The sequence below is a fragment of the Hippopotamus amphibius genome, chromosome 5, assembly GCF_030028045.1.
Source record: "Hippopotamus amphibius kiboko isolate mHipAmp2 chromosome 5, mHipAmp2.hap2, whole genome shotgun sequence".
NCBI classification, from domain to species: domain Eukaryota; kingdom Metazoa; phylum Chordata; class Mammalia; order Artiodactyla; family Hippopotamidae; genus Hippopotamus; species Hippopotamus amphibius.
Window position 1 is genome coordinate 10,589,900 of NC_080190.1, and position 25,404 is coordinate 10,615,303.

Consider the following 25,404-nt stretch of genomic DNA (forward strand, 5'->3'; position numbering starts at 1 on the left):
CCCAGGAAAGGATAAATAAGGTTGGTGTAACATCTGAAAACCAAACAATGTAATTCACCATATTAACATACTAAAAAAAAAAAAAAACCCAAATGATCATCTCAATCGACGCAAAAAAAGATTTGACAAAACTGAACATCCATTCATGATTAAAAAAAAAATACTCAGCAAATTAGAAATAGGAGAGAATTTCCTCAATTTGATAAAAGGCATTAACAAAAAACCTAAAACTAACATCATTCTTAATGGTGAAAGATTAAATGCTTTCCCTCTAAAAATGAGAACAAGGCAAGGACATCTATTCTTACCACTTCTATTCAATATTTTATTAAAGTCTTAGAGCAATTAATTGGAAAAAAATTTAAAGGCATGGAGATTGGAAAGAAGAACATAAAACTGTCTTTATTTGCAGATGACATAAGGGTCCACATAGAAGAAGAGTCTATAAATATACTACCTAGAATAAGTGAGTTTATCAATATCACAGGATAACAGGTCAATATGCACAACCAATTGCATTTCTATGTATTAGCAGTAAACAATTGGAAACTGAAATTTTTTAAAATACCAGTTATAACACCATCAAAAATATTAAATACTTAGGAAAATGTTTAACAAAATATGTGCAAGACCTGTACACTGAAAGCTACAAAACACTGCTGAAATAAAGAAAACCTAAATAAATGAGAAGAGACATCATACTTGTGGGTCAGAAGACTCCCTATTATTAAGCTATCAGTTTTCCCAAAATTGATCTACAGATTCAACATTCTCCCAATGAAAACCCCAGCAGGAGTTTTTGTAGAAATTGATAAGCTATTCCTAAAATTTATGTGGAAAGCAAAGAACCTAGGATATCAAAGTAATTCTCAAAAAGAGAAAATTGAATGACATACTCTGTGATTTTATTTTAAACAGAAAAATTCTGAATAATTAGGATTAGTAGAATGATGTCACAACATTTTACAAAGACAGATCTTTCCACTTACCTAATAAATGTTTATCATTACTAATTTTTAACGCAACAAATGACCCATTAAGAGTAGTCATTTCCTCTAACTTGAAAAGTTCTAAAACGGCCAGATTCCCATCCAAAGATAATAAATGATTCATCTTTTCTCTTTATAAACTACTAGTCACGCACAAAAGTCCACAAATGTCGCTTCCTTGGAAACACCATCTCTGGATTTCTACAGATAATACATCTTAACTACTTTCAACAACTTCCTTATACGAGGAAAGAGAGAGACATGCACAGTGTTGATAAGTTTCAATGATTATTATCAAAATCAGAATAACAGACACTTCCATTCTTAACTGTTTACTGAAAAAAACCCAGGCAGTAAGTTAAGTACTTGACATAGGTTATCACATTGAAGAAAATCTGTTGCAGTGAAAATGAAAATCACGATGACGGGACTATAAATCAAAAAACAGACGTTTATGTGTATTTCTCTCAAAAGATCTAGCACACAATTGCACATGTGCTTTAAATACCCCAAAACGTGTATCTTTAAGGCAGAAGCATCAGGTAAAGACGAGATGTGAAGCAGGAAGAAGAAAGCAGTCTTTCCAGTCCTAATGCATTTGTTCTCACTCTGCCCTGAGCCACCCCAGAGTGCCACAGCAAACTCACAGGATAGTTCAAGTTTTCAGGGGAAACACAGCAATACTTGATATCTGTTGGACACCTTGAAAACGAGCTCTAGTTAGCTCACAGTTTCAAAACCAGATTGCACTACATTCTCTGACGATTGCATATGTTGTGAATTTGGATTTCTGATGGTTACTGTGATTAAAAGCAAATACCATACAAAAATCAATGTTGAACTGGAAATGGGGTAGCAGTGTCTAATCTGATTCCAACATCTGAGAGGCTGTATGGCTCCCAACAAGTGCACATAGATCATTTGTGTTAATTTTGTAAGCAATGGTGGCTACTGAATAATGAAATTAAAATAACATTTTTCTCTTTCTTTCTTTTTTTTTTTTTTCTTCTTTTTTGTCAAATGACAACTACGTTACAAGAACACAAAAGCTTATTAAGCTGTTGGGACCTAATTGTAATACTTGATAAATGGAACTGTCGGAGCCTTCTTTTGGCCTAGGGGGTGCCACGAAAAATTACTGAGACACCAAGGGTGCCACAAACCAGGAAACTTTGGGGACCTCGGCCTGGTCTCCTAGGCTCTCTCCAAAGGATAATCCTGAACCCCAGCACAGCTACAATAAGCCAAAGCAGCAGTGGATTTATAGTGAAGGTACGCGAGGCTTTGGCCTGGAGCCCGCGTTTGCCCTGCGAGGGCCCTAGCAAAGCATTCAGTTGGCAAACGCTTTTGGAAAATCTACAGGGGGGAAATATTTAAACTGCAGTTGGTTGAAACCATTTTCCGCTTCCCTCTGTCACACACCTCCTGTCCTGTCAGAGCGCTGCAAGCATTTGGGGATGTGGCTAAGGGGAGAGTAAAACTAGGTGGATCATTTTTCTCTGGGTTTAATTTATGTGCTTTGAAGTCACTTCTGCGTCTACTTATCTATCCTGGGACAGAAACGGTTTCCAGGGACACTGCTGCTGCCACCCTGCCAGAGGCTGTATAGAGTACGGTAACCTGGCCTGGAAGTATGTTGGTAGTGGAGAAATATGCCAGAGGAAAGTCTAAATGAAAATAATACTAGTAATGGACTTCCTAGGTGGTGCAGTGGTTAAGAATCCGCCTGCCAATGCAGGAGACACGGGTTCCAGCCCTGCTCTGGGAAGATTCCACATGCCACAGGAGCAACTAAGCCCGTGTGCCACAACTATTGAGCCTGTGCTCTAGTGCCTGTGAGCCACAACTATTGAGCCCATGTGCCACAACTATTGAAGCGCACGTGCCTAGAGCCCGTGCTCCACAAGAGAAGCCACTACAATGAGCCCACGCACCACAGTGAAGAGTAGCCCCCGCTCGCAGCAACTAGAGAAAGCCCGTGTGCAGCAACGAAGACCCAACACAGCCAATAAATAAATAAAATAAATAAATTTATTTAAAAAAATAATAATAAGGTTATAAAAAATAAAATAAAATAAAATAATACTAGTAATAATGGGCCTTCCCTGGTGGCGCAGTGATTAAGAATCCGCCTGCCAATGCAGGGGACACGGGTTCAATTCCTGGGCTGGGAAGATCCCACATGCCGCAGAGCAACTAACCTGTGTGCCACAACTACTGAGCCTGCGCTCTGTAGCCTGCGATCCACAACTATTGAGCCCACGTGCCACAACTACTGAAGCCTGTGCGCCTAGAGCCCATGCTCCACAACGAGAAGCCACCGCAATAAGCCCGCGCACCACAACGAAGAGCTGTCCTCGCTCACCACAACTAGAGAAAGCCCGTGCACAGCAACGAAGACCCAACAGAGCCAAAAATAAAATAAATAAATAAATAATAAAATAAATCTTTAAAAAAAATTAATAGTAGCAATAATAATAATGACAAAATAATAAATAATTCTATTCTCTCCACAAGAAATATTACAAAATACATCACATGAAAAGGTGATCAAAGAGTCTACAGCCGAAAAATACAGAGGAGTTGTGGGGAGAAGTATTGCAAAGGTGAAGTGGATCCAGTAGTTACCAACAACATCATGACCTGGCCCTTTTCTGGGTTTTGTGGAGTTTGTAGTATTTGTCCACTTTAAAAAATTTTAATTTGCAGCAGTTTGTTTTCACAGTCGAAATAAGGAATCACTTCTATCCCTACTGTTGTAATCATAATTTAGAATTTTTTTTCTTAAAGAGGATGCCTGAATTGCCATGTTTCAGATCCCATAAAACTGGACCTGTCAGGAGCCAGGTAAAAGTGCCAATTCCTGCCCAGGGGGCAGGCCCAGGTCCCACCCTCGTGGCTCCCTGACCCCCTAGGGCACTTGGCTGACACACAGTGTAAGAGGGGGACACCCAAGCCAGGCAAGCAGGACACCTGAGCTGCGCCTACAGGACCTGCTGCCTCTGCTGGCCAGGGCTCTCAGCAAACGACCAGTCACCATGGTCAGCGTGCAATGGATACGCTTTATTTTCGCTTTTTCTTTCTTTCTTTTTTTTTTTTAAGAACTTTTATTGAGATACAGTTAACAGACAATAAACAGTATATATTTAGAGTGTACAACTTGGTATCCCAATCTCCCAGTTCATTCCCCCCCAACCCTCCCCGCTTTCCCCATTTGGTGTCCGTATGTTTGTTCTCTACATCTGTGTCTCTATTTCCTCCTTGCATTTCCTCTTTCATAGTTGTTAGCATTTGCCTTATGTGTTGAGGTGCTCCTATACTGGGTGCATATATATTTATAATTGTTATCTCCTCTTCTTGGATGGATCCCTCGATCTTTATGTAGTGTCCTTTCTTGTCTCTTATAACATTTTTTATTTTGAGGTCTATTTTATCTGATATGAGTATCGCCACTCCAGCTTTCTTTTGATTTTCATTTGCATGGAATATCTTTTTCCATCCCCTCACTTTCCGTCTGAATGTGTCCCTAGGTCTGAAGTGGGTCTCTTCAAGACAGCATATATATGGGTCTTGTTTTTGTATCCATTCAGCCAGTCTGTGTCTTTTGGTTGGGGCATTTAGTCCATTTACATTCAAGGTAATTATCAATATGTTCTGTTCCTATTACCATTTTCTTAATTGTTTTGTTGTTGTTTTTGTAGGTCCTTTTCTTCTCTTATGTTTCCCGCTTAGAGAAGTTCCTTTAGCATTTGTTGTAGGGCTGGTTTGGTGGTGCTGAATTCTCTTAGCTGTTGCTTGTCTGTAAAGCTTTTGATTTCTCCCTTGAATCTGAATGAGATCCTTGCTGAGTAGAGTATTCTTGGTTGTAGGTTCTTCCCTTTCATCACTTTAAATATATCCTGCCACTCCCTTCTGGCTTGCAGAGTTTCTGCTGAGAAATCAGCTGTTAACCTGATGGGAGGTCCCTTGCATGTTATTTGTCGTTTTTCCCTTGTTGCTTTTAATAACTTTTCTCTGTCTTTCATTTTTGTCCATTTGACTACTATATGTCTTGGCATGTTTCTCCTTGGGTTTATCCTGCCTGGGACTCTGCGCTTCCTGGACTTGGGTAGCTATTTCCTTTGCCATGTTAGGGAAGTTTCCCACTATAATCTCTTCCAATATTTTCTCAGGTCCTTTCTCTCTCTCTTCTCCTTCTGGGACCCCTATAATGCGAATGTTGGTGCATTTAACACTGTCCCAGAGGTCTCTTAGGCTGTCTTCAGTTCTTTTCATTCTTTTTTTTTTATTCTTTTCCGCATCAGTGATGATCACCATTCTGTCTTCCAGGTCACTTATTCGCCCTTCTGCCTCCGTTAATCTGCTATTGGTTCCTTGTAGTGTATTTTTCATTTCCGTTATTGTGTTGCATATCTCTGTTTGTTTGCTCTTTAATTCTTCTAGGTCTTTGGTAAACTTTTCGATCTTTGCCTCCAGTCTTTTTTCAAAGTCCTGGATCATCTTCACCATCATTATTCTGAATTCTTTTTCTGGAAGGGTGCCTATCTCCTCTTCATTTAGTTGTTTTTCTGGGGTTTTAACCTGTCCCTTCATGTGGTACAAAGTCCTCTGCTTTTTCATTTTCTCTAACTTTCTGTGGTTGTGATTTTCAGTTCCACAAGATGAAATGCTGCTGATACGGCTTGATACTGCTATCTGCCATCTTATGTAGGAAGCTATCTAGGAGGCTCACCTCATTTTTTTTTTATATTGGAGTATAGTTGATTTACAATATTGTGTTAGATTCAGGTGTACAGCAACGTAAGTCAGTTATACATATACATATATCCATTCTTTTCCAGATTCTTTTGCCACACAGGTTATTACAGAATATTGAGTAGAGTTCCCTGTGCTGTACAGTAGGTCCCTGTTGGTCACCTATTTTACATATAGTAGTGTGTATATGTCAATCCCAACTCCTAATTTATCCTCCCCCACCCCCACCTTTCCCCTTTGGTGACCACATTTGTTTCCACGTTAGAAGGACCAAGGCAGCCCTCCAGGGTGGCCCCTTCTCCACACCTGGATCTAGTCATCCTAGAATCAGATCTAGATGCTCTGTCCCTCGGCCCCATCCCTTGGTCCCTTGTCCCGTCTCCATGCAGAGCTGCCCACCCTCTCCCACCCTGGCTTGGCAACTCAGGTTCACAAACCCAGCGTGTGTGGGAGAAACAGGAAGGCCAAGCTGCACTCCAGCCCCAGAACATTCCCAGCAGGGTCAGCGAGGCTGGGAAAGGTCGCAAGCCTCCTTGTTAATGCTAGAGGGACTCCAGAGCAGACCTGGCCTCCAGTCCCGATGCTCTGCCCCTCTCAGCTGTGTCACTTCAGGCAGCGGCTCTCCCTGCCCGAGCCTCAGTCTCCCCTCCTGTATCATGGAGATAACAGCACTACTTCCGGGGGCTGGGAGTCCTGAGTGAGAGAAGCACAAAAAGTGCTAAACCCCAAGCCTGTCTCAAGGCCACAAGCCAGGTTATCACCTCCCAGTGCTCAGCCCTGCACTCAGCCTCCCTGGTGCATCTCAACACCTCCAAGAGGCTCCTCCCACACTTCTGAAACTTCTAAGAGCCTCATTTCTTCATTCTAATTCAGGCAGGTCTGGCCTGTTTTTGGTGTCTCCCCTGAGTAGTTGCCACTTGGAATGCATGAACTTACTGCAGGACCCCCACAGCCAATCCCCATCTCCTATCTCATCCACAACTCTCTCCATCACGTGGCTTTGAGTTCCCAACTCTATATCCCAAGATTCCTTAATGCACACTCTCCAGTCCTGCAAACCTCTCACCGGGCTTCCAAAAATACCACGCTCCACCGCAGGTCCCTGCATTTATGTGGATTTTCCTTCCTGCCTAGAATACTTATTCTCCTCCCCTGTAGCTAGTCAAATCCCACCCAACCTTCAATCTTGTCAATAAAATAACAATACCAACACGAATAATAGTATACATTTATTGAGCATCTACTATGTGTCAAGCACAACCCTAGGCACTGAATACACATTCTAATTATTCCTGCAAGCCTGCAGGGACGATCTTACCCCCAGCCTACAGAGATGGGGAAACGGAGGATCAGAGACATCAAACACGATGCTCAAAGCTTCAGAGCTGGCGAGCGGCAGAGGCGGGAGGCTGGCCCCACCTGTCTGGCTCCCCAGCTGGAGCTCTTTGCTCTGCCTTGGTGGCCTCCCTTCCAGGTCCCAGCCCTTTCACCCTGCCCCTAGCCCCCCATAGCCCCTGCAGTTGTGGGAACATGCTTCCCACTTCCAGGCCTGAGAACTCAGAGCCAGGACTCAGGATTAACAATTGTGCGCTTCCAGCAAGAACAATCGCGCTTTCCAAATCCTCAACAGAGTTGATAAGTAGGGCTAATTTGGAACACAGAACACAGTGTATTCGAGGGAAAAGAAATAAATCCTCCTTTATTCAACGGGAACAGCATGTTCTCAAAATTCAAATCAGCTGCAGGAGCAGATTGATCAAATCACTGGCATCTCAATACGCTGTCCCACATTCAGGACCAGCCAGATAATTTGCAGAGCCCAGTGCAAAAGGAAAATGTGGGGACCCCTTGTTTCAAAATTATTAAGAATTCCAAGATGGTCACAGCAGAGCATTAAACCAGGGGTGGGGTCCTCCTGAGTGGGTCGCTCACCCATGAAGTTGGCCCTGCCTGCATTCCAGACTCATCTGATTTAAAACCCAAAGGGCACATGAAGTACTGAGAAGCATCCCACTTGCTCAGTACCTGGTGGAGATGTTGCCTTACTCTGGTTGAGCCCAGGCACCCACACGCAGTCAGTCTGCAGGAGCCGAGGAAGCACCCCATGTGCTGGGAGGCAGGCGCCCATCTCCCGTGATCTAAGATGCCTGGCACAGCTCACATTTCATGAGGCCACCGGTGCAATCACAGCACACCCCCCATGCAGAAGGTCCCCCCCACTTTAAAATACAGAGGCTCAACCGGGTGGCTTCCAAGCTCCCTCCCGGCTCTACAGAGAAAGGGAAGAATTCACTTGTGGTTTTTCATCTAATTTCTTCAACTTTAAATGCCAGCAAAGATAGTCATACTTTAAAGACTATTCATCATAGCATAGCCCAGTCCTGACAATTGACAGGATGCAGGGGAAAGGACAAAATGGGAAGAAAGAAACTCAGCCAAAACGATGGCTGGATTCATCCAGGGTCTACTCGTCAAGGGACCATGGCAGGCCGTTCAGGGCAGTGACCCTCCTGCACGGCTTGCTCTCCTGCACTTGCCCCAGTCCCCCTGACACTTCCGGTCCAGCCCTCTCTTCCTTCATGTGTAGACCTGGGCATAATTGACAAAAGAAATAAAGTTCTTACTAAGGCAAAGGCACATATTCCTTGTGCCGAGGTTGGAAATGAAAGGCAATGGAAAATGTATTCCCATTTTCATTTGAAGGACCAGGAGAAGTAATTACCCCTAAGATGCCAGCTTGGACCATCACCGCTCTGAACTCAAAGTCCTGCCCAAAAGGCTTGGGAAATTTCTCTTGGCCACCAGCAGACCCAGCCAGCCAGTCTCCCACAGGCTCAGAAACTGTAAATAAAGGAGCAAACACAACAGGCTTCCAGCAGGGTGTCATGAAAATTTAAAATAGCCTTGGGAAAGGCTCAGCTGAGAAAGGGTCTGGGAGGCACTCCTCACCTGTCATCAGCCTCCCTCCCACAGCCAAAGCACACCAAGCAGGAGCTCCCCGAATGAGGTCCAGTCTCTGGAGCCCCATCCTCCAAGGACCAGCCTAGATTCAGGCCTAGAAACCAGTGACACCCCAAAACGCATTGCCATGGCGGTGTGTGCTAGAGGCTGCCCTCTTCTCCATCTTTAGAGGGTCCCAGGACCACTATTTCTTTGTCCCTAGTATGGCAAGATTAAAAGCAACTACAAAGAGGCTTACTTGCTTGGTAAATAAATCCAAGCCTAATTCCAGAGGGGACCCCCCAGGAGGGGACCATTACACATCAGGCACATCATCCACACAAGCCCAGGGGCCCCACCCTCACCCATCCCATCCCACTCACTCTTCAGCACCTTTACCGAAAGGCCAAGTGGAGCCTGGCAAGGCTGGGGTGTGGGGGTGGGGAGGTAGGGAAGTTGGGCACCACACTGCTCTGAGCCAAAGGTCCACCACACTTCTGATGGAGACATACAGAGCAGACAGGATGAGAGGGCTGCAGGCCCAGGCCAGAGGATGCTGAGACCAGCCGCAGGCACCGTGGAAAGAGAGAAGCTGGAAGGCTGAGCTTTACCCTGAACGGCGGGCCCTGCCACGCTGCTCCCACATCAGGACTTTAGACGGCAGGATTGGAATGCGGCCGAGCGCAGGCACCCGGGGGCCCAAGCGGGACACCTGTGCCAGGTGTATAGGTGGGTGGAGATTGGACCAGGAGGCATTCGGTTAACTAACCTGACATCGCACAGCTGGGGGAGGCTGGTCCACATCCAGGGGAGGCATGGGGATGCTTTTTCACTAGAAAAGCTCTCTTTGTGAGGATGCATGATGAATTTGAGAACTACCTTGAGGGGCACAGGAGGAGAAGGCCAGACCAGCCAAGGGGGCACAGAGCAGCAGGCAGGCTGCAGTTAAAGGAGCCGGGACGGCAGAGAAACACAGAGTGCTTCCTCCTCTTCCACTGAGCTTTGATTACTTTCTCCCTGAGGGTCAGGAGAGAAATCAACTTAAACAGGTTCCCAATAGCTAATGACTCACAAAGTGCCAAGGGGATGGCGCCTCCTTTTTGCAAGAGAGGTTGCTTGGGGGAGAAGAAAAACCCAGTGAATGCGGCAAAGATGCCCTGCGAGATTCATTTTCTCCATGTTTTCAGTGTGAGTGACTGCATTCTGTCTGTCCCACTCCATTAAATTCCAAGGAAACTTGTCAGCCACGGCTCCAACCCAGAGTCTGGCCCAGCGCTGGTCTGGAGCGTGGAGGCAGCAGAAACAGAAGCGAGACCTTGCACATTCCAGGAAACCAGACCCCCATTCTAATCGGTGCTGTGGCTGCAAATTCCAGGGCAGAGGGGCCCGTGCAGCTAGGTTTCTCCAAATCCTGCAGGGAAAACGCACAGGAAGGAGAGAGCGGCATCACTTGGCTGTGGCCAAGGCAGCTGACTGAGGTCTAAAATCCACCCGAAAATCCTGTACATCACCAGGAGCACTGTCTGCAAATCTAAGGGAGAATGGAACGGAAAAGACACAGCTTTGGAATCAAGCTTCCCATGGCCAAAGCCCCTCAGCCCTGTTCTTTTTAGAAGAAACTGAATTCACAAGTGGTGATGTTATTTTTTTTTTAAGATTCATAATTGGGTGATGGACCACTACACTGTCTGTCTTTTCTAGTGTCATAAAGGAGTAAAATTCAGCAGTTACGTGTGACCCATTTCTCTGCCCCTAATGAATAAAGGAGGAAGAAGGGGTGGAGCCTGGGAGCCTGGCCTCACTTTCCAGCCCACACTGGCACTTCCAAGGCCTGGCAGCCCCTGGCTTTCCGGTGCAGTCTCCCAGACGGCCAGAGTGGGAAAAGATCGCCGGATGCCAGACCTCAGACTGCAAACCCGTCCCCCACCTCCACGTGCCCTGAGCGAGTGACTGTTTGCAGGGGCTGGGCCCAGGCTGCGGCCGGTGATGCTGGAGGATACGCGGGCAGGTGAAGTGAAGGAGCAGAAAGAAAACCCAAACAAGTCTAAGGCAGCCTCTCTGGAGGAGGAGCAGCTTTCAGGGGGCACCCGGCCAGCTGGCTCTCCATCATAAGCACGGCCCAGTTCTCTGCAGCTTCAACTTTACTGGTAAAAGGTGCCTTTTCCAGAACAACGCGTCTATGTTTAAAGGTGCCTGTCACTGATAACTGCTTTTCAGTCTCACTGGTGAAAAAAAAAAAGTCCTCGCTCGCACACCCATGGTGAATGCTTGGGTTTGCTGGATATTGTTGCCTTTAATAGGTTTTTTCTGACCTGTTTGATGTATTAAGGTAAAAAAGTTTCCCATCAGTTCCCCCACACCACTTCTTTTTTCAGAAGTCTCCTGAACAACCAGCATGATGTCTACCATTATCTTTGGGGAAACGGCTGACTGCTCAGCTCACAAAAGCACTATTAACTTTCCTCTTGATAAGCATCTGGTCCCGGTCTTGACCTTCCCAGACTTCTCAGCTGGGTTCTCTTCCTGCTCCAGCTCCTCCTGGTTGTTGTGTCTGAAATGGCCAAGGCAGTACAGGCTCCCGAAGCCTCCGGCCGCAAGCAGTGGGCTGCGAGGTGACAGGTCCATTTATTAAGGGTCTGGGACACACTCCTGAGCTGTGAGCAGCCGCCCTCCTGCAGCTCCTGGTGGAGGAGAGGGGGCCTGGGGCTTGGGGTAAGAAGACAGGAAAGTAGAGGGGGCGATGTGATGGTGAACCAAGACCCTCCGTCCAGGAAGGGGCCAGTTCTTCCCGAGAATTATCCCCTGCACATTTGCTGATAAGCCCTGTCCTCGAGGTATGAGGAGGGGAATTTGTAAAACTGAGATAAAAGTCAGACGGGATCTTTGGCTCAAGTCAGAAGTGAACAGTGCATCTTAAGACCCAAGACAAGCCACTTCCCGTCTCTGGGCCTCAGCTACCTCATCAGTAAGACAAGGGGGTAGACTAGACCATTTCCGACAGCTCCAAAAAAAAAAAAAAAATTATATGATCTAATAAATCTGAAAAGTGCATTTCCTGATCTTTTCCTTTCAGTATGTAATCCCATCCTTATAGAATATTCTTATTTTCCATGCTGGCTTCCTGCATCCTGCGCTCCAGTTTCTTCTGGGCCACCTCAGCTGTCTAGACTTTCAAACTGACTTTTGGGGCTGGGATTAAGATTTCCTTACAGGAAGAAGAGGTAGAATAAAAAGTCTGGCCTTCCTATGTTCACACAATAGAATATTATTCGATCATAAAACGGAATAAAGCACGGACACGCGCAACATGGATGAACCTTGAACACATTACAGCCAGTGAAAGAAGCCAGTTACAAAGGACCACAAGTGTATGATTCCAATTAGATGAAATGCCCAGAACAGGAAAATGCATAGAGACAGAAAGCAGATTAATGGTTTTCTGGGGCAGAAGGGAAGTATGGGATGACTGCTAACGGACTGCTTTCTGGAGTGATAAAAGTATTTTAGAATTACATAGTGATGATAGTTGCACCACTCTGTAAACATATAAAAACTCTGATCTGTCCACTTTAAAAGGGTGAATTTTATGGTATGTGAATAATATCTCAATAGAAATGCATTAAAGAAAAAGAAAAAGAAAGGACTGTTTCTTTTTACTTCTTTAATGTGGCTACTAGGAAATTGTATTTTACATATGTGGCTCCTGTTTTATTTTAGTCTGTGTGTAACCAAACGATCGAATAAACATATTGCTCACTTTTCCAAACAAACACAAACAGTCTGACCTCCTCCTGCATCCTGGACAGAGCTGGCATCCGGAGGCTGAGTGCAGAGAGCCCTGAGCTGGGCGTCCAGGGACTCAGAGTCTCAGTCACAGCCTGGCTTGTGACCTCGGGCCTTCACATCCCCTCACTGGCCCTGGCCTCTCACTGAAAACACAAGTGTTGGACCAGATGACCTGACAGCCACACAGTCCCCTTTAGGTCAGACAGTCTGTAATTACAACTCCATCTGCAGGTAAAAACCAAATTTTAAAAGTTCTCATTCTACCCCAAATGTTGCTTACCTCCTAAAAGCGGTCAATCTGGCAATAAAAGGCACTTCAAGACAGACCAGGTAATTTACTGACTCAGCAAAGTGACCGATTTGGTTTCATCCTATTCCATTTATCCTGAAGGATTTCTTTCGGTAGAATTTCTTCTTGGCCTCTTCTGCCCCAGCTTTCAGTGACTTAGGAGGTTGATAATTCTATAGCTGATGGCAGTGAATATGGGTACAACCTCCCAGAAAATAATATGGCAACATACCCCAAGGGCCATAAAAAACCCCACCCTTCCATCCAGTCATTGCACGTCTTAGTATCTATCCCCAAAGACCCCGGATACAGAAATAACCATGAACACAAAAATGTCTGTTTGGGGGCAAACGTGGCCCAAATGGACACAAAGAGAGACTAGTTAACCAAATGGTGGTAACGCTCGGGAGAGAAATGATGAAGCTGCTGGAACAATGGTGGAATCCTGGATCTTATTTCTTCTTTTATTTTTGATGTGATTAAAGTATATTTATAACTTTCAAAAACTAGTACAGCCTAACATGCCATCAAAGGCATGAATGCATTTCCCATGATGTCTAAGCAATACGGTGAAAAGAAATTAAAAAGACTCTTTATGCTGAGAGAGGAAAATCTTGGTATATTCATCCCAAAGAAAATCAAACCACAGCTTAAAAGACATTGAAGCATCTCAGCTCTGATTTATCTGGCGTGCCCACCATGACATTTATACTGATTTTTTTCTTTTTAGCAACAGCACTATAATTATGGCTCAAGGGCATTAATAGGTGCTTAGAACTCTTGAAAGGAGAAGTCATTCATTATATGGATAGCTTTTTGGTCATCTTCCAACCCAAGGAGATTATTTTTGGCAGGGGTGGGGGAAGTTTTCCTTAGCATCATTTTGTAATAGGAGACTAAGTGAAAGCACCCACTGTTTCTCTGCCTCAAGGGAATCGTGTGCGTGGACCCCTCAGCCTCTCTCAAATGCCCCCCTGCTCTAGTAGGAAGGTACAGCAAAGAAGGGAAGGGCTCAAGGGCTCTGCCTTGGGCCTCAGGATGGAGCTCACACTGGCCACCACCCTCCTGCCCTGAGGAGCTAAGCAATATGTGAGAGTCGTGTTCTCTTTGGGTGCCTCTCTCTGAAGAGAAGGGTTGGGCTATGGGACCTGCAAGAACCTTCCACACTCAGATTTCATGCTCTAGGTTCCTGTCCACAAGCCAACTGATGGCTCTGGCCAGTCGACAGCATCTCTGCAGGCAAGGAGACGTCCTTGTCCACAAGATCCCAGAAAACATGAAAATGGAGAGCCGATGTGGTTAGAGATGGGTCATGGAAGGTGAGAGCACAGTGATATGTTTCTGAGGATGGAGGACTGTATGACTGGCCAACAGTGAGTGTCTGCAGGGAAGAGCCTTGGATGAGAGTGTTACAGGACCCCACAGACAGAAAGGGATCAGTGCACGTGGGGCCTTTCTAGATGGTCTCAGACTCTTGCCCTTCCTCCTATACCTTCTGCACTGTTTACCAGACTTCTCCTTCTGGGTTTTTTCCAATGAGGGCTGAATCCTACTGGGCTACATTTTCCAGAGCCAAAAAGGTCAAATTAGTGGAGAAATGTCAAGCTAGGATTTAAGAAACCTCAACTCAGACCATTTCTTGACCAGTAACTATTCAACAGAAACTTAGCCTGAAAACTCAGCAAGCAGACCACAGGCTCCCCAGTAAAAGAGCACGTGCTCTCTGTGGTGGAGACACAAAACATGGCTATGTGGTCAGAACCCAGGTTTCCTAACATTAGGAGGCCATAAAGGAGACAGCAGTTCTGGGCTCCAGAATAGACTCCAGAGACATCAACACCCATCTCTCAGAAACTGATAGACCAAGCAGGCAGAAAATCCGTAAGGATGTAGTTGACCCAAACAGCATGATCAATCCACTAGACCTAACTGATGTTTACGAAACCCTCCACCCAACAACAGCAGAATGATTCTGCTGTTTGCGTGGAACACTCACCAAGAGAGAAAACCATATCCTAACACATTTAAAAGAAGAGAAATCATACAAAGCATGTTCTTAGACCACCACGAAACTGAACTAGAAATCAATAACAGAAGGCGAGCTGGAAGACCCCCAAGTATTTGGAGAGCAGATAACACAATTCTAAGTAACACCTGAGTCAGAGACATCTCGAGAATAATTTGGGAGTGGGGCAGACTTGGGTTCAAATCCTGGCTCTACCTCCATCTACTGGATAGCCTTGGACCATCATCATTTACTACTTGGCGCCTCACCTATTCCCAGCTGGAGAACGAGATAATGCCCCTCCCTCCCTGGGTGGTGGTGAGAGAAGCACAAGTTTGGCCCATAACACAAAGAGCACAGTGCCCACCTCCCAAAAAGCACCCAGCAGTGGTAGCTCTCTTGGTCATTGTTTCACCCAGTGTTATTTCCCACCACCTGGCTGTCTAGGAGAACACTGTCCCCTGTCCTCCCCTCCCCCAGGCTAGCTCACTCTCTGCCAAAGAAAAGCAGATGTGACTGTTGAACGCTGAGCCTTGCCTCCTCTGTATCCAGTTGGCAGCCATCGGCCTGGGCAACCCCACCTGGCAGAACCCTCTGTGTCCATCCATCTCCACCAAGTGGGAATGCCACTTAGAATACTGGCCCTAAAGAGAGGGCTCTCCTAGTCATGGGGTGTGAGATGACTCAACTGTTGGATGATCTAGTAAAATCTCGCCCGAGACTATGTGAAAGGGAACTCTACTGCAAATCTTGCCAAACTCTGAGAAAAGAAAAAACAAAATACAGCTCATCAGGCAGACAGGCCTACCATCTTCTCCTTGAGATCTGATTGCACAACTAATGAAAAAGACGTTTCCTGAGGTTTGAAAACATTGCACAAGGCTCTGACTCATTAAGACAGGGCTTATTCAAATTTGAAAATTATCAAAAATTCCAGCCACAACAATACGCCCTCTGAAACCACCATGTGCCCAAGGAGACATGATCATCTCCTGATGAGGGACCAGCTGCTGTCACGTGACCCTGTGGAGAGCTGTTTCTACGGAACACGCTGACTTGACAATTTGTCCTAGGAATCTAAAATAACAGGGTATCATAGACTCCCAAACGTTTATTTTTTTTTCCTTAAGATGTGACAAATCTTTCCCTGCGAGGAATTCCCAAAGCGTGGAAAACAAACGAAGCATCATTCAAGAAGGTCTTGGGGCTTCTATAAGCTGCTATCTCCTGAGCGTCACACACTCTAGGGAGGGTTAACGAGATGACATTTGTAAAATCTCAGGCATTCCAGACATGCAGCTCTTCATTCAAGAGAAGTCACACACTTCTCAGATGATACAGATAACGACTGGGGGTTTCAGAGGGTGATGACAGGCAGCGTGGTGTCTGAGTTCTTCTGCCCAGAGAAGCTTTTCTAACATATTTGTTGGCAAACTCCAAGTCAGCCTCCAGGACACAAGCCCCGCCTCACCCTCCTCCTCTGTGACACCTTCTTTAACCAGCCCCCCCACCTTACCCCCAGGGAGACATCATTACAGCACTTCCCCCACTGAGCTGAATCCTTCTTGGATGACTTGATGAGGAGGAGGATAGTGGTTATAATTATTATTATAGCTAACACTGACCCAGTTCTAGTAATGCACTGGGCACAGTCCTAAGCACTAAGTTCAGTGCTAACTAGGTGCTTCCATCCTTCAACAATCCTATGACATAGATGTGTACGCACCATTATTTTTATTATAATTTTACGGATGAGGAAACTGAGCAACTTTAAGTCACACAGGAGAAGTTGCGCATTTAGAAAGTGGTGATCTGACTCCTTAAGCTGGGTGTGACATGACCTACTATGAACTCCTTGAGATCATGGGCCACCCAGCCTTACTCACTTCTGACTCCTCCTATCTGGACCTTCTGAGTAGACAGTAGGTGTTCAATAAATGCTCTGAATGAACTTAGAACTTATGCCACTAACTCCAAAAGCTCAGCTCTGTGCCCTTCCAACAGCAACAGACGTGCCTCTTCAATGGGAGCCTTTTGAAAAAGCATTTGGGCTCTTGGCTACACTTCTGTTTCTCTGTTGCTACTAATTTTCCTTTTTTTTTTTAATGGCAGAGAAGATGGGGAAGGAAGAAAGGGCTCAGGAGAGATCTCGCTCCAGAGGACCCATGCAGCCCACCCTCAGAGCCCTGGGGAAGCAGCAAAGACCACCAGGTTCAGTGGAGCTCACCTCCTGGAGCTGGGCATGTCACCACAGTAGGCAGCTGGGGACTTGCAGCAGCCAGCACAAAGCTGCCGTACGAGACAACCAGACCCAAGATGGGCTACAGGCATCAATGCCAACCTTGGCTTTAACCATCAGTAACTTAAGAGAAAGGAATAACTCTTAAAGAAGCCAGCCCAGGCTTTAAAACAGGGATGAGGCTACCACAATTCTTCAGAGACTAGTTTTCTTACAAGAATCACACACCATTCCAGCTGGAAGAGCCCTCAGAGATCATCTGGTCTGATCCCCTCACTGCTGAGGCTCTGAGAGGTCGGAGGCCGGTCACCTGGTCAGGTAACAGCCTAGGCAGGGTCAGAGCCAGTCTCCGCCTGTCGGTCCCTCCACCCCAGCTGGCCTTCCAAGGAACCCTCACCCACTGCCAAGCTTGATTTCTTCTTCAAACTAAGCCTCACCAGTGCTATTTATTCACTTGAAATATAAGCTCATGGAAAGTCTGATTTCTCAATCCAAGGCACGGAACAGCATCCAGGATCACACAACTCCAAATGGACTCAGCATCCAGCCCTGCAGTCCCAAGGCTGTCGGACATCTGACCACAGTCAGCTCCTGGTCCCCGCCATAATCACTTACTGAATGCAGTTATTTTAAGTGCTAATGCGACCTATTTACAGCTCCTCTGGATAGAATGAAGTTACTCAAACGCTTGGCTTCTATACACTTAGCTTACTAATTTTATGAAATCTTAATATTTTAACTCTTTAGCAAAACCAACAGAGAACAAAAGAAGATAACTAGCCAGAGTGAGAGAAGCCTTATGAACTATTTGAAAGACGTCTATGCCAGTGATGGTTCTTCACCAGGAATGCGTGGCCGGCCTCCACCTTCAGAAGCCCTCCCTTGTCAGGCCTGGGGTGAGACCAGGGCGGGGAGTTCGTGGGCTTGGAGACCTCTGGGCTCAGGGCTGCTTTTTGAGGGGGAGCATTCCTGGAGTGTGTAGTAGGAGGTGAAAGGACTGGGCTTCTGATGCCTGGGGAGTCTTTTTCAGGCCTCTTTTCTGGCTTCCTGTCTGTTTTTCAGCAGAGATCGGCTGCACATTCTGGCTAGTTTTTTGCAATGTCTGGGAATCCAGAGGGCCCTTTCTCTCCCCGAGAGCTGTCTGGGGCCGGGGCTCTGGTTTGGAAGCATCTTTACTATAGCCTTTTCTGCTTTTGTGCTTTTTTTAGCAAGCGCTGCCTTGATGGCAACTAAGGGCAACCATGTCTTCCGGCTCCCGTGCCTGTGGAATGAGGACTGTGACGTGTCCTATGTTTCATCTCAAGGCCATGGCCATCTGGAGCTCTGTTTATTCCAACCGTTAGCTTCGGCTTAGCTGGGGCTGGCTTATAATCTCGGTTTCTCTGTCAACAGCACAGAGTGATTATGAATGGGCTGTGGACCAGATGCACGGGTTCAAGTCCTGGGCAAGGTACTGCTCTGTGACTCTGCCTCCCAGCTGTAAGCCGGGGAGGATTACAGCCCGCCCCTCACAGGGCTGCTAAGAGGATCAAGTGGGTTAACACAGGCCTGGCACAGCATAAGCAAGACATATATGTTAGCTCTCATTATCAGACTAAGAATAACTGCAATTCTTCTCTCTTTTTTGTAATCCCCTGACCAGCATAGAATTTTTGCTTTAAACTAATCCAAAGTGCTCCTGGTGGAAAATAACAGCTCTTTGATCTCTGGTATAACTGTACACTTTCCCATCCAAACCCTGACAGCAGCATTGATTTCTGAAATAGATGATTTGCCTTCATTTCCAGAATGAAGAGAGACCCTAATCCAGAATGACTAGAGACCCTCTCTGAAGTCTTTGTGAAACAGCTTACAGATAAAAAATGCTTTCTTTTGAAAGGTGACACACTCTACCATCCAAAGGTCCACCATGACTCCCAAGTGCTGCTGGCCGGCCTGTCCTACCTCCCTTCCCTCGCTCTCCGCTCCAGACAAACCGTCCCCACCTTGTGAATCAGGGAGCCGATCCTGCCCAGGGAGCTCCTTCCCCACGTCCTCGCATGGCTCTCTCCAACTCCAGGCCTCCAGCCCAACAGCACCTCCTCCAAAAGGCCTTGCATGGCCATTCCAGCTGAAAGAGGGCTCCTGCCAAGCCTCACAGCCAGAGCAGGCGGCCAACGCACTGCATTTAACAGTGACGTCAGGTGACCTGCTCATGGGCAGAGCTTCGATTGAATGAAGTCTTGGCTCCCAGGCTCCTGTCCTCAGAGGTACCTCTGGGAGGTCAAGAGCGGAATGCTAGATGGGGGGAGAAATGTGGCAAAAGCGAAACCTTCCATTGAGGAAAGACTGGGTGGCCGTGTATCTCCAGCACCTCTTGTTTCTTCCCTCCTTCATTTATTCATTCAACATCCCCCCACACATCTGCCAGGTGCCTCCTATGTGCCAGGCAGACACACACACACACACACACACACACACACACACACACACAGTGCTGGACGCACCACAGAGCTCAGTAAATATTTGCAGAAAGAAAGGACAGAGGAGAGCAGCTCTGCGCCCTCTGCCTCTCCCTTCTTTCTGGGCCGCCACGCTCATCCTCTGTGGCTGTCCCCTCGTGGCTCTCCCGGGAGGCTGCTGCGGGCCCGACGGCCAGTGGGAGAGGACCTGTTTCCCTCCACACACACACGGTGACTATTAATGACTCTGCCAACTCCGAAACTCGCTAAGTGACTCCACTGAATTTATTGCACTGGCAATAAATTCAGTGCTTGAAGAGTGCCAGTTACTCAGGACCCCACGCAGCAAGACTACAAACAGGAACAGCTGGCTTGTTTTTGACAAAAACATGTAATGTGCTTTTCTGCAGCCATCACCTCACACCCAAACTATTGCACTAGCCCTAACTCCGCGCCCTGCTGTGGTCTGCATTCTACTGCGAGCTCGGTCCTACCCAGGTTTTTTATTGTTGGTTGTTTGTTTTTGTTTTGCTTTTTTGTTTTGAGCAGCCCTGGCTCAAGAACATCTGAGAACACAGCCCAGCCCATCCTCTATGGCCCTGGGACTCTGTACCACGAGCCTGGGCCACCCCGATGCTCCCCCCACCCAAGCGTCCCCAACCACACCAATCTATTCGCCAAACAAGACTTCACTCAGCCTGCCCCTCACTTCACCTGGGATGCACTTTGGGCCCTCTCGAAACTTCCTTTACCCTGCCTGACCTCTCTTCTCCAGCCTTGGGGTTACGCACTGGGCTGCTTCCGAGTAGGGCTGTCCGGGTTCCAATTCCAGCTGAGTGGCCTTGGGCAAGTAATTCAACCTCAGTTCCCCCACCTGTAAAACTGGAATGACAGCAAAGGCTGCCCCCTCGCGAGGCTGTGAAGGCCGAGTGTGGTCACACGCTTAACACACCTGGCACACGGACTGAGGCACAGAGTCGGCACTCAATACGCATGCGTTGTCGTGTCCATACCTCAGACTCTGCAGGTTCACTTCCCTCTGGAATATCTCTTCTCCACCCTCTAACTAGGCTGTTCCCTGAGGGCGGAGGCTGGCTATCTGCTCTGGTGCTGGCGGAATACACAATCTCCGTTTCACCTACACTGCTCTGGCACCTTCCTCTCTGTTTCAGCCAACCTGTACCAGGCCCTAGTGCTAGGCCATTTTCCTACAAAGAAAACCCAGACCAGCCCCTTGCGCTGGGCTCCCCTCTTTCCCTTTCCATGCACTGCGTGGTGAGGAGGCAGCCTGAGGCTACAGCCAAGTGCACTGCCAAGCAGGGCTGGCCGGTCCCCACACCGCTGGATTGGCCGTAGCTGAACTCCTCATTGTTTTTCCACATGGTCTCTGTGACTGGAGACGAGAAGCATCCCTCTGGAAGGTCCCGCGAGAGAGTTAGACGATTGCTCCACCCTTCGCCCCAGCACCACCACCTCCCCTGCCAGGACCGGTCTTGTTGATACAGAAAAGATGCTTAAGGAGGGAGATGGGGTACACTTCTTCCCCATCCCTAACCCTCTCCCCTCACCCTGCCTCTGCATTTTTTTGTGATCCAAAGCCACGTTCAGCTTGTTCAAAAAGAGCCACTTTCATTTTTCGAGGGTTGGCTCAAAACACGGGAAGCAAGGCAGCAGCAACACCGCTGCACCGCCTAAACTGGTGCCTGGCCAGGGCGCGGGGGCAGGGAGGAGGGGGTCACCTGGGGAAACTGGGGAGCCTGACGGACAACACCGTCCCTTTCAAATAAAAAGTTAAAGTTTTCAAAGACAGTATAAGAAATAAAAATGAATGTATGGTTAATTTTAATGGGGGGGGGCGGGGTGGACAGATGCAGAGAAAGAAGGGAAAGCCACAAAAATTAGACCCTGTGGTCCCAACGCCTCGGGCTCACTCAGCACAAAGACATCTTTCCCAGCCGCGAACTTCTCAACTCTCTTTATGCCCACATTCCTGTCTTGTTTGTCCCCCAGGCCCTGGCCTGGTGTGGTTCCCCGCGCAGAGCACCCATCAGCCGCCCATCGGGCTGGATGCCCCCTCACCCTGGCTCCGGGTTTCGGGGCAGAGCGCGCCCAGGACCCGCCGCGCGGAACCGGCCCTTGGCTGGGCGCAAAGCTCGGTTCCGAAGGAGCCCGCGGAACGCTGCCACCCCGGGGCAGGGTGCCCGCCTCTCCCAGCCAGTGGGTGCCCAGAACACCCCGCAAAGCTTCGCTGCCCCTCGGCTGGCCCTTCCGTTCCGCGGGGAAAGGTCGGGGCCGGGATGTCGAGATCGGGGAGCTCCCCGGAGCGCAGGTACCTTGGCCGCAGGCGCCGCGCTGCAGGACGATGACCGGCGGCTGGTGCAGCCTCTCGGAGCGGCGGCTGGCGGCGCGCAGCTGGCACGGGTTGGCGTAGGTATTGGCGTCGCTGCCGCACACCGGCTCGTTGCTGGCGCACACGCAGAGGCCGGCCTGCGCGCGCCGCCGCACCGTGGCCGAGGCGGGCACCCCGAAGGGCACCACGCACTGCAGCCCCTCGCCGCACGGGCCCTCCTGCAGGCCGCACTCGGCACCCTCGGGCGCGCCGCACACCTCGCAGCAGCCGCACGCGTCGCGGACGCGGCCGCCCTCGCAGGGTCCCGGCGGCGGGGCGCAGCGCGCGGAATCGCAGCGATCGGGACACCCGGCGGCGCCGGGCGCCGAGCGGCCGGCCCGGGACAGCTGCGCCGAGCCGGGCGCCGCGAGCAGCAGCAGCAGCAGCAGCAGCGGGAGGAACGGGGCGCGCGGGGGCTGCATGGCGGCTCCGACGGCGGCGGCGGCGGGCTGGGCGAGGGCCGGAGAGCGGCGCCGGGTAGAGCGCGGGAGGGACTCGGGGCGAACGGGTGCGAGTGCGCGCGGCCGCGTGGCCCAGCCCATTGGCCTCGCGGCGGTGACGAGCCGCCTTGGGGACGGGCACGGCGCCCGGGAGGGGGGCCGGCCGGATGGCGGGAGGGCGGGCGGGCGGCTGGACCGGGGACCGCCCGCGGCGGGGGCAGGGCGGGCGCGCCCGGGCGCGGCGGGGCTCGTGGGCACGGACGGGGCGGCACGCGCGTGGGTCAGCCCGCTTGCAGGGCTCCGTTTCCCAGTCTCCGCTTCCCACGTATCCGCCTCTCGTGGTTTCCCTCACCGCGATTCGCGACCTTAAAGCTAAAAAAAGAGTCTCTGCCCCGGGGAACCTGCGGTGGCACCGCGCGCAAGCTCCCGGGAAAGTTCCCGCAAACTGCCGAGTTGAGGACCCGCCCCGGCCGCGGGAGGGGCCGTTGCCCAAACCCCGGGCGGTGACACCACCGGCTCCGGTCACGCGCTCTAGAGGAGGAGGACGAGCACCTCTCTGGAACTGACCCCCGTGCTCAGCACGCGCGACCGTGACCGTGGACCCTATGCAGCCCTACGAAGAAGGCGGGGCCCGCGGGGCTGGCTGGCAGAAAGCCAGCCCGCAGACCCACCGTTAAGTGAAAAAAGCAAAGAGCAGAAGTAATGAGACTCTAAATCATTCGGGTCAGATTCTTCTAAATAGTCGTTATGGGTGGGATGCGTGCTTGTACATGCACGGAACAGCTCTGGAAGGAGAATCGAGAAGCTGCTACTACGCGGGGTGGGGGGTGTCTTGTATGGGAGAGGGTCGTTGTACTGTTTGAATTTTTCACCACGTGCGTGATTCTCTGAAAACACTGTTGTTATTAAATAAAAGAGATCGTCTTTGATCTCCCCCTTGAGAGTCGTCGGTGCTGCATTTGGGACAGGTGCCAGTTTAGGCGTCTTCAGGAGGAGCAGGGGCGACCCTGGAGATGGGTCCCCGTGCCTGGGCAGTGCCAGGCCCGCAGATGGGCAAAGCTTGAGCCGGAGGACTCTGTAGGAGGCGGGCTCGCCCAGCGCTGGGCCCGGCCGGCCTGGCAGAGGCTCCCAAGGGCGGGTGGGCATTGGGCTGAGATAGCCGGCCTTAGCGGGGAGGGGGTGCTGGAAGCTTAGCGACTTTTCACTATTCTTCTGTATTTGGGTTTGTTCCCTTGGGCACACGGGACTTTTCCAACAAAAGTAGTTTAAACGTAAAATCCAAATACGTATAACCCCCCTCAAAGCACCTCCCAAATGTGAGGCATGTTAGCATCCAGTGCCCAGGGGGGTCCTTGGGACCAAGAGCCCAGAAGCAGGAGGTCCAGCAACCTGGGGCATGACAAAGACGTTCTGGTCTCCAGCCTGGGTCCCTAGACCCCACAGCAGTATTTCCTGAAGCCAGAACCTCATCCTTGTGGGAAGGGAGACCTTCTCTCAGAATTCACTCAGCCCTGGATATGGGAGGAGGGTGATACCTCTGCTGGTTAGAAGCTCTGAGTGCCTGGCTGGCTGTGATTACCCGAAAAGGGGCTGGGCAGGGCAAGGGAGTAGAATAATTACCAAAGTCCATCAGGAAATGAAGAGACTCTCCCCACTGCAGTCCAGTGAGCAGATGGGGCCTGTGGTGGTGGATAAATTGATGAAAACTTCTTTTCATCCAATACTTGCATTTTACAGATGAGAAAACTGAAGGCCAGAAAGGGTAAGTGACTCCCCAGTTCGCACCACAAGTGACGAGTGATGGAGCCAGAACACCTTCTAAACATTCTGGGCCTGCAAGTTCCCATCCTCCACCCTCCAGCCAAGTGGCCAGACCGCGGAGTGAGCTAGATGATTCAAAAAACAAAACGTTCAACCATAAGAAGGAACACAATTGGGACATTTGTAGAGACATGGATGAACCTAGAGACTGTCATACGGAGTGAAGTAAGTCAGAAAGAGAAAAACAAATATCGTATAGTAATGCATATATGCGGAATATAGGAAAATGGTACAGATCGACCAGTTTGCAAGGCAGAAATAGAGACACAGGTGTAGAGAACAAACATATGGACACCACGGGGCCAAGTGGGGGGGGGGGGTGATGAACTGGGAGATTCGATTGCCATATATACATTACTAATAAGAAAAACTATCAAATTGTACACTTTAAATATATAGTTTATTGTATGTCAATTATACCTCAATAAAAGTTCTTTAAAAAAAGTGACCACAGCTTATCCAAGCTCCTTCCTTGTCAGAGAATAAGTCCCTGAGGGTCCCACTGAATCCCCATCACCCATTCTCCACTCCCTTCCCCCACCGCACACACTCTGCTCCCCCAGTCCCAAATAACTTGCATTTTCTGGAATATACCTTCCTGTTTAAGGTTTCTCTGCCTCTACTCCTGCTGTCTTCTCTACCTGAAGTGCCCTTCCTCCCCTCTGCTTAGCGTGACCTAGTGAAGCGGGCAGGAGCCATGTCATCGGATGGGCTTGGATTCAAAACTCCCACTTCTGGCCCTTAATTCTGTGACTTTTAGTAAGTTGCTTAAGGACCTCAGGGACCTTCACCAGGAAAGTGGCAGTGAGCATGGGTCCCCCTGGAGTAACTAACCTAAGTGCGTTTTGGCAATGGAGCTACTGCTGCGATGGTTCACAGCCTAGAAGAGGTGTTTGTGACGCGGATGACCAGAAACGCAAGCCACACAGGCCACGGGGCTGTGCCACGAGGGAAGGAAGATGGCACCTCCCTGCTGCTGGAGGCCGTGCTGGCGGTTTCATCAGGCGGTGTCAACCGAGGGAGGAATGGAAAACCGAGCAGCACCTGAGAAGCAGGATTGGAAATGCCCAAGGTTTTAGAAAGACCGTGATCGCATCAGTCATCTCGCAGGTGTGAGTGCAGCTCACCCCCCTGCTCTGAGGATAACGCAGACCACCAAAGAGACAACTTGACCCCGGGGGCCCCAACAAGTCCACGGACACTGAGTTAGAAAACTAAAGTCCCACTGGAAGGATTACGGGGCCCTGAACAGTCCCCACGGGAGGGTGTGGGTGTGTGGGTGGGTGGGTGGGTGGGTGTGTGTGTGTGTG

At 49.1% G+C, this 25,404-nt stretch overlaps 1 protein-coding gene across 1 annotated transcript in view; it reads right to left on the reverse strand.

Moving 5' to 3' along the window:
• The window catches only part of HTRA1 (HtrA serine peptidase 1), a 54,463-nt gene extending 32,036 nt beyond the window's left edge, over positions 1–22,427 (reverse strand). Inside the window, exon 1 of the mRNA XM_057735022.1 lies at positions 21,778–22,427. Within this exon, the coding sequence (XP_057591005.1) occupies positions 21,778–22,375 (598 nt within the window). The 5' untranslated portion in view covers positions 22,376–22,427. The remainder of the gene's footprint in view (positions 1–21,777) is intronic.
• Between the last annotated feature and the right edge of the window lie 2,977 nt (positions 22,428–25,404).